General features: G+C 39.2%; 1 protein-coding gene across 1 annotated transcript in view; it reads left to right on the top strand.

Moving 5' to 3' along the window:
• LOC306882263 (pro-neuregulin-3, membrane-bound isoform-like) overlaps positions 1-9569 on the top strand; it is a gene marked incomplete at both ends in the record, with an annotated part of 327414 nt that extends 317845 nt beyond the window's left edge. Inside the window, 2 exons of the mRNA XM_079436777.1 lie at positions 3222-3401; positions 9002-9569. Coding sequence (XP_079292903.1) covers positions 3222-3401; positions 9002-9569 — 748 coding nt within the window. The remainder of the gene's footprint in view (positions 1-3221; positions 3402-9001) is intronic.
• Between the last annotated feature and the right edge of the window lie 625 nt (positions 9570-10194).

The following is a 10194-nucleotide window of genomic DNA, read 5'->3' on the forward strand; positions in this document are numbered from 1 at the left end:
ACTGTCACTTTTGATCTATTTAACTTGTCCTTGCTGAATAAAAGTAAAAAGTAAAAAAAATATAAATAAAAACCTTAAAGGTCCCATGGCATAAAAGTTTCACTTTATGAGGTTTTTTAACATTAATATGAGTTCCCCTAGCCTGCCTATGGTCCCCCAGTGGCTAGAAATGGGGATAGGTGTAAACCGAGCCCTGGGTATCCTGCTTCGCCTTTGAGAAAATGAAAGCTAAGATGGCCCGATCTGGAATCTTACCCTTATGTCGTCATACGGGGAAAGGTTACCTCCCCTTTCTCTGCTTTGCCCGCCCATGAGAAAATGAGCTACGACCGTGCGAGGCGAGCGCAATATTTCTTTTTCTCGAGAGACATCATGGCTTGCAAAAGAGCGAAGCACTGTTTTGCGTCTGAGTAATAAACTGCGCATATTAACAGACAAATTATGTTCATATTTAAAAGTCCAAACAGTCCGTAACAAGTGCTTGGAAACGCTGTTTTGTAGATGATTTATTGATGAGTCTGCTGCTTTAAGGCAAACTGAAAGCGTTGCTTCTCTGCCGCTCGCTGCTCAGAACAGATGCCGAGAGGCGACACTGCGCCGGGAGAGAGACCTCGAGCTCGCGGGCCAGTACTGGAGACATCTTCCAACTGAATGATAAGGTTTTTTTTTTTTAAGTCGCTAGGTTTGTTAGTATGTACCCGTTATGGGAAAAAAGCCGCCTAAAGGGTCTGAAAGTTACTAAATATTGTTCTAAAGTCACGCTCGTGTTTGTGAGACACGTGAGCTGATGGCACGTGGGAAACACTGACCGTATCCAGACACAATATTTTAAACTAACCATTCGGAGACGTCCTGCTGGAGCCGCTGAGTTGCAACTTCTTCATCCGGTGCTTCTCCATCCGGATCAGATTCTGGGTCAAACTGAAATGCTTGAATGACTGCGTGTCTACGAGCCATTGCCATACATCCACCGTCAACATTATTGCATGGTACCGTGGCCGCAAGCTGCAGGACACACCCACCCTCCACCTTGCCCCGCCTCTCTCCTCATCATTAGCATTTAAAGCTACAGACACAGAGATGGCTCTTCCTAAGGAAAGCTCATTTTGGGACTGGCTCGTAGTGGCTGAAATTCTGCACCAAGGCTGAATTTCGGGAACAAGACTTCAGATACAGTACTAGGGACCACTTAGGCCTATATAAAAGCATCCAAAAAACAGCATGTCATGGGACCTTTAACTGACTTGCCAAGTTCCAAAAATAGTTACTAAAGTTTTCTGTAAAGAGTGTGATTTCATTCAAATGCACTTGAATGAACTGTGACATTGCAAAGTGATCTATATCCTGTTTTTTTTTTTAAAGAAACTGTTGCGCAATAACATGATTATAAACTGTGGAGCCAACAAATGTTTCTTGCATTCAATGCATTTATAACTGATAATATAAACAAAACACATTCACAAACTCTTCAGTTACTATCGACACTACAATAACATGAATCAATACATGAAAGAAAAGATGTTAATTTACCTTGAAGTTCTGATAGGAATGAGGGACAAAACATAGTGTAATCCACAGAATGCATTTCTCACGATTTATTTAAGGATTTGATAAAGAAATGCATTGTGTATCCTCTCTGAATAACTTGTTTCATTATCATAGTTGACTCGGAAGCATTATTTTTAATCTAAAACCAAAAAGGGAAGTCTGAAATAATGAACGGAAACCTAAAGTAGGATTGGACCAAAATGTATTTTAGGCAGAGAAGGGTCCATTGAAATTGAGGTATTTAGTGGTTTTAGAGTCTAATAGAATGTTTTATTGAATTCAATCATTGAATAAAATGTTTTCTGATATGAATGATCTGTTTTATTAAATGATGGCTCGTCCATGTGTGGATAAGGGTTGTGGTTTGTGGAGAGGTTTTATGGAGGGCTGGGGATGGTCTGTGATAGCAGAGACACAAATCCTTTCAGCCTTGTTTAATCCTCATACTTTCCTCAATCTAAACGTTAAGACCTGATTCCACTCTCTGTTTTTGTTTGTGGCTCAGTGCACTCTTGCAATCATATGTATGTATTTTTTTTCTTCTTTGATGACATGTAATTTGTTGGCAAATAGCCTTTTGCCCCCTGTCCCACCCTTCCCCAAATGCTCTTATCTTCACATGATCATCACAATCTAACTGATTGCTCTCGACTCAGGGTAAGGAAGGATTTAAATATGCTGTGAATTATCGCTTTGTTGGAGACTCATCTAAAATCGAGCATGAATTCCTCTTCAGGCTATTTTTACCAAAGAGTCCAATGTGTGCTCCTTACTGCCAGTGGTCTGATAGGTCAATTACTCTCTATGTTAATGTGGCCCCATTCAGTGGAAATGTATGTACAGCATCTCCCCATAGTTTGCCTAGCAGGATCACATAAATATCTAATTGGGAACAAGGTGGCTCATTGGTAATGTGCTCCATTTGTTAATGATAAAAAAAATGTATCTTGTAAATCATTTTTGTTGTTTTTTTTTAATGAAGTCTACAGGTGTGAAGACTAAAGCCTTCATTCCTCAGTGTTGTTTATTCCCAGAGTCTTTCTCAGCGAGCTCTTTGAAAACTTGTCCTGCTTTGTAAAACATTCAGCACACCAGATGGAGACAGAGAGGAAGTGAGAGTGTAAAGCATTTTTAACATAATGCCATGGACTGGGACAGAAAATCTCTGAGAGAAATTAGATTGAGTATAGCGGCTTTGCTTTGTTCAGAGTCATGTGTGCTATTTTTAGGATTCCCTTTAAAAAAACACCAACAGAACAGCTGTAAAAGTATTTAAAATGTCAGTACTGTTGGATTTAGTTATTTGCTTATTCATATCTGTATTCATTTAAGTAAATATATTATTTTCTTACTTGCATACGACGTTTTTGATTTGGTTGTTTTGTATGTTTGTAGGTTGTTGTTGTTTTTTTTTATCCCCAGTAATGTACAAAAACAATAATAGTGATAGTATAATAATAATAATAATAATTATTATTATTATTCATTTGTTTTCTGATGATGGCTGATGATGGCAGAATCAAACCCCCACAGCTTATTATGATTTATCCCTCAGTAAACATGCACTTGTCAGATTTGTATCATTTCTCCTTGGGGATAAAAACGACCCTAGCAATAACAAATAACAAAAAAATAAAAATAAAATATGAGATATTGTGTATTTTATTTTACAGGAGCAGTTCCCTCTCTCATAGTACAGATCAAAGGAGTCTTTCTGCTTTTCGGCCTGCATCTCGCAGAACACCACCCATAAACAGAGGATGTCTCAATGCCATTGGTGGATCGAGAGATTCTGGTCCTGCCTACCAACATCTCCAGGAAGTAGACAGCTCAGAGAGGGTGTCAGTAAGAAGGTTAGCAACATTAATTTGCTGCAGGTCAATGAGCTTAATGCTAATTATTTAATGCTTACGCATAGTCCTACCAATGCATTAACCCGATGGATTAAACGCTAGTCTGTGATTCTCTGAGGGATGGGATGCATTAATGCAATGAAAATTGCATGCAAAGATTTTTTTCTTTTTTTTTTTTTGAAGGGTGGTGTCCATGTCAGTCAGTTCTGGTCGTTGACTCTGTCTGCCTCTATCAGGACCCCTCTGTCTGCTCTCTCTATCCTCTGATTTATGAGCCAATCTGTAGTTTTAAACAGCCACTTCTGCCACACAACCCCCAAAGCAGAGGCCGTTCTTACACTTACTCTTTGTCATTTTTTCTGTTTCTGCTACTGCAACTTAGATCTGAATTCAAGACAAGAAGTTTTCTCCAGGTTCAATATATAAAGATTTATGTAATTGCTTGTTTTCTGTGTATCAGTTTTTCCTGCACTGCTTTTCAGCACCAGTGCTCCCCCGCTGCTGAATCTATACCACCACCTCTGAATCTTCAGTGTCGCAGTAAAATAAATTATATTCATATCTGAATTATGAAGGAAAGTGCAGTCTATGTTCAGTGTGATGCAATTAAAATGTTACGTATCCAAAAATAATGACATGAAATGTCTTTCTATTGAGCTGCAAAAACAAACATGCAGTTCGACCAGTGTATACAAATTCAGAAACAAACAGCTTAAGTTGCTTCTTTTTAGTGAATAGTTTGTTAGACTGAATGATAAACAATTGACTTTTGAGCTGGCTCTTTGTAGTTAATAGATTTTAGACTGATTCATAAACAACTGATTCTTATGAGCTGGTTCTTTTTAACAAATCAGGAGCATACAAAGCAACAATTGCAACAATTGACTCTTATGACCCAGCTCCAACCCGGTTTCAACTATTTGTTCAAAAAGACTGATTCAAGGGGACGCTTAAAAAAAAAACATAGTTTTTTTTTTTTTTTTTTTAATTAGTGATTATAAGTTAAATGAATTATAAACAAAGATCATTAAGTATACATCTCCAACACCACAACCAGCTTTGGACTGTAACAGTTGGATATACACTTAAAAAAATTAAATTAAAGAGAAGAAAAGAAAATACACATAAACATCAACACATAAAATTAAATAAAGGGGAAAGTATTTAGGAAAGGGCTAGTCTGCTCAAAATAACAACCGTCTATCTCCATTTGCAAAACGAATTTAACACCCAGTGCAAACTTTACTGCACGAAATCACCACTTATGAAACTCTGTTTCATGGTTCCAAGATTAGTGGTATGTCACCCGCAGGGTTGGTTTTTTAATGTATGATAAAATACATTTACCCAGAGTATATCTTTAATAGTTTTGTGTATGTGCCATAAAGCCTGTTTTATAATTGCTCCCAAGTTTTGCCATAAAACCCGTTTTATAATTGCTCCCAAGTTTTCGGTGGGGAGCATATGCCTTTGTTTCTATGCTGGCTGCAAGAGCAACAAGCAAGCTTGTCTGAGCTCTGTTATTGAAGTTCTGTATGCAGGCATGACTCACTGAGACAGGAGGGCACTGGGGAGTGCTGCCTTTTCCAGGAGCAGCACAGCTAATAAAAACCACACTGTCATAGCCAATTAAACAGCCAGTGATATATCAATGGAATGAGCAGTCCTGGATGAGTTTGCTAGAATGGGCCAGCCATCAACTCTCACACACTATAGGATATCCTGGCCCAGTTTGTCCTCGTTTGCTGTAGAGGATGGTTTGTAGTGTGGAAGACTCCACCTCGCCTTAAAATCTCCAACAGGGTCTCAGCACTGACCTATTTCCAGCCTTCCAGCCTGCATAAGAATATTCCTCTGCCGGAGAGAGCTCTGTTACCATAGAGACAGGCTGGAAAACGGGACAGGAAAGAGAAGGAGAGAGTGGGAGCGAGACAGGAGAGGAGTGACAGAAAAAAGAGGGAGGGAGAGACAGAGATAGAACTGTTTTGCATCTGACAGCAGAAAAAAATCTTGGCCGTCTCATTCCTTCCGTCCCAGAAAGCGTGCTGTTATCTCACTAAAATGGCTTACACGGGGAACAGATTTCACATGGTGTTATTGTTCCAGCTATTTTTAGATAGAAAGGTACCTGTCAACCCCCCTCTGGGTCGTCTGAGTGTTTAAGCAAGTATATAGACAACATTTATAATTGCTTACTCATATTAAGTCCTGCTGTTATGTATAAAACTATCCAGAGGACTTAAATTGACAGTTTGTGGTGTACCTCCTATCTGATCATTGACACAAGGCTAGCAGTAGCCAATTTCCTTAAACAAATTCGGTTTCTAAAGCTTGAACTCATCAGCTGCATTTCTCTCTTTTTGAGTGTTTGCTCATTAAAGTGTTTTCAGTATGAGGCTTTTTAAGATGTGGGCTGTTCATTATACAGGACTTCAAAACATGCTCCAAATATATTCCACTACAATGACACCCTTCGAGCTGTTTTTCTTTCAGCCTAATACATTTCATGCAGGTATCTGAAATTGTTACATGATACAATGAGGACTAACAACATTGCAGGAAATAAGGTTATAAATCATCATTTGCACAGAGCGGCGCAGCAGTATCACTTCCTTCGGATGTTACCTACTAACCCTCAGAAGTGATGTTTCCTGCTTGTTTACACTGTAACAATTAAAACAGAAGGAAATTATCTCAGTCTTTTTGTGAGATACAGAGAGCATCACATTTATATAAGACCACAGTCTCTCTTTCAATCTAGCAAGCCTTTAATTTGATTGGCTGACTATTGTTAAAGGGATAGTTCACCCAAAAATAAAAATTCTGTCATTAATTACTCCACCCTCATGTCGTTCCAAACCCGTAAGACCTTCATTCATCTTTGGAACACAAATTAAGATATTTAGATGAAATTCACAAGCTTTTTGATCCTGCATAGACAGCAACACAACCACCACATTCAAGGCCCAGAAAGGCAGTAAGGACATTTTTTTAAATAATATATGTCATCAGTGGTTCAACCGTAATGTTATGAAGCTATGAGAATACTTTTTGTACGCAAATAAAACTAAAATTACAACAATTTATTCAACAATTTCTTCTCCTCCATGGCAGTCTTTGACACATGTTCACAACAGTACCACTACGCATGCATGTGCATTCCTCTGCATGTAAACAAGGCACAGTGCACTTGGGTTCTACGTCAGAACGCCGCATGCATTGTGGTACTCTTCTGAAGGCGCATCAACTGACACGGAAGAGAAGAAATTGTCGTCTTTGTTCACAAAGTATTATCATAGCTTCATAACATTACGGTTGAACCACTGATGTCACATGGACTGTTTTAACAATGTCCTTATTTCCTTTCTGGGCCTTGAAAGTGGTAGTTTTGTTGGTGTCTATGCAGGGTCAGAAAGCTCGTGGATTTCATCAAAAATATCTTAATTTGTGTTCCAAAGATGAATATAGGTCTTACGGGTTGGTGGTCTTAAGGCGGAATGACATGAATCAACAATTAATGACAGAATTTTAATTATAACCCTTTAAGAGCAGAGTTATCTTTGTTTTTTGTTTTGAGGAAGAAATTATCAAAATTGCATGAGATCATTCAAATATATTTATTCACAAGCAGAACCATATATTCTGCTTTGTTTTCTCAGTTAGGCCAGTGAAATGGTCTGAACTTATTAGTTTTGGATGGACATTTTAATCATGTCAATACATTTTTTCTGCAGTTTTCCCGCTTTTCAGTATGGTTTGTTGTTTTTTGAGGGAAACCCACCCCTAAATGACAGTTTCTTTCTCTCTGTAAGAATAAGCTGCAGACCAGACTTTTCATCATATAGTCAAAGGTCTAGATATGTGCTGCTGGAGGAGAGGTGGAGAGAGGGTCACTGGAGAGACGTTCTCAGCTGGAGACAGCAGAAGTTTCATTAAAATCACATGAATTTCTAGCTGCCTTCAAAAGCGCTCTCTTTTCTGTTGACATTGAGGATTTCAGTAAATGATCACATTATATTGAATCATGATCTCTAATCTTAAGCAAAATCTCACAAACTCAGGCAAAATTCATGCATCCTTAACTTTTTCCAAGTCTTGATATTTCAGGATTGATGATCCATGGCCTGCTGAAATACTTGACATTGCTGTCATATCGTCTTTTATAGAAAATAGAATCAGACAATTTGCCTCCCCTTGATTGAGGCTTAACTCTGACTCAGTCATTATCAGAAAAAAGCAGTGCTTAGTTAAATATTGATGCTATGAGAAAAGCCATTCTTTGTCAGGGATTATGAATTATTACACAAAGATAATGAATCAGGGGAACAATACCGATTGCTCCGAAATTGAAAGATTAGTTTACCAAAGGTCTGGTTGGATGGAACTTCTGCTTTCATCCCTTTAAAAGAATTTTGCATGCAAATCGTCAGAAGATTAACTTAAGAATGACTGCCGTGGGAGCAGCAAGTTCTGAATCTGGAAGCCAGCTAATGCCCAGCTGAACTAAATGATTATGAGCCAGAGAAGACATTGGGCTACAATCCATATCAAATAAACGTTGAATAGCTAATAACCTGAGATACCGGAGTATGTCATTGTTTTATTTCCTCAACATTTAATAGCCTCAACATGTACAAAAATCCTTGTTTTGTTTTATTTGTCTTGTCAAGAATGCAATATAATGTTGTCATCTGTTATATAAGATATTACAAGACACGTGCTGTGCTGACATGGTCAAATTCATGTTTTGTATATGTTGAAATGCATTCTTGTATCCTAGCAGAGATCTATAAGTAAGCAATAGTTTGACAAAAAGTGTATGCAACAGACTCTGTACAGCAAAGAAAATGCTGATCTGTTTGTTTGAGCATCACAACCTGCCCAATAATAGCAACACTGATTCAACCAATGACGCAAGTTTGGGGCAAGACTATTTGTTTGACTGACTAATAGTAACACTGTACTACCAAGCCAATTCACTCAAATTATTATATTTGGGAAAAAATGCAATGCACAATATGGCAGAACCGGCAATTGGTAAAGACATCACACCATTGTATCTGCCGCAAGTGGCTTTGGTTCCCACAGAAACAGTCAATGTCACGAAACATGCACTTGGGACTGCACATGCGCAACAGCTGAATCAACTTGAAAAATATGCTTTTTTTGATGCTATTTTGAGTGTAAGAAACCAAATCCATCGGTCAGTTCCTGTCAGATTTTGTTGCTGGGTTTGAAATACTTAAATGAGGATTTGCCGTTTGAAGTTTTTGAAATTTCAGTATTTCCCCATTCAAGTAGATATGGAGGTGTAGCCAATATGGCTGCTAAGTGAACTGCCTATCCTTGAAAAGGGACTTTGCTGTCGACAAGAATGACAGAGTATTTGGGAACCTGTATGAACCAGTCATTTCTGTTTGTTGATGCTACATGCACAGAAATTACACGCTTGAGCTTTTTTTGGCTTTCAGAATATGTATCAATACTTTTTGACATTCAACATACCTCTATCTTGGCACTGTAATCGTTTTCAATATATCCCTGTCTTTTCCTTAATCCCTCTATATTTCAGTCTGTCATCTTTTCCTCTTTCTTTACAGGAACCTCTCTGGCCCTGGTAACAACCTACATCAGGATTCCTTTTACAATATGCAAGCCTCACAATCCTCAAAATCTTGGAGCAGCCATTTAGACCACAGGTGCGCTAGGAGCCTCAGGTCGGGCGGCCCTAGCCAAAGTCCTCCTGATCCCTACCGTCCCTGCTCTATCCCAATCATCCCCTCTGTCCACTCCTACCAGGATGAGGTCTCGTGTATGCAAACCACCCCTACTGCTGGAAGCAGTCGTTCTAGTCCTCTGGAAAGCACAGCGGAAGCTTCGGCCGTCGGTCAACAACCCAACGTAATGGTTTCCAACCGAGCGACTGGTAGACAGGAGAAAGTGGCCTCACTACTCGACGAGGCTCAGGAACAGCTCAGAGCGCTAGCACATGCCCAAAGGAAACAGGAGGACATCAGTACCTCCGTCCCTCAGGGGGCAAAAGAGACTGTGTGCATTCTTTTAGCAAATGGGTGTGGACAAGGGGGAGTGGCCTCTTTTGGGCCCACGGAGACTCAGTTAGTGAGCCCCAGAGACACGCACAAAGATTCCACAAAGCCTGGCCAATGAGAAGGGGTTGACTGGACTAACCACAAATGTCCCGCGTGTCTTGGGGCTTCAGAATACTGCGCCAACATTGGGATACCACTGAAAGCTACAGTTGAATTTTTGAGGACCTGCTGTGGATGGAAGCGTGGGAGAGTGACAGTCTCGAACATGTGAAAAGATCATTTATTTATATGCATTTATTTAAGGAGAAACTTAGAAAAAGAAACCAAATAGTCTGTCATCTCCATGGTGTTTTTAACTGTACAAAATATACATAAATATATATAAATGGATATAAATATATGAATTCAAACTGGTGACCAAGTACAAAAAAGGAATATGGGAATGAGAAACTTTCTTTTGTAAAGTATCAGCTCCACGTTCTTAAAGACTCGATGCTCGGTGGTTCAAAAAACAAAAAGTTATAAAAAAAGGAGTTTTTCCACTTGTTTCACTCATTTCCAGTCAAGCTAAACTTGTCCGACACACAATCTTGTGTTTTGCACCTGCAGCAGCTGTGTTTACTATCACCGTCCCAGTCACTGTCCTCTACCCTGCCAAGGAATATGGCTCCATCTGCCTTTGAAAACAGTGGAACGTGGATTACAATTGGACTAAACTTCTAAACGCTAATCGTATCCAGGCA

Source organism: Barbus barbus (assembly GCF_936440315.1).
Source record: "Barbus barbus genome assembly, chromosome: 16".
Lineage (NCBI taxonomy): Eukaryota > Metazoa > Chordata > Actinopteri > Cypriniformes > Cyprinidae > Barbus > Barbus barbus.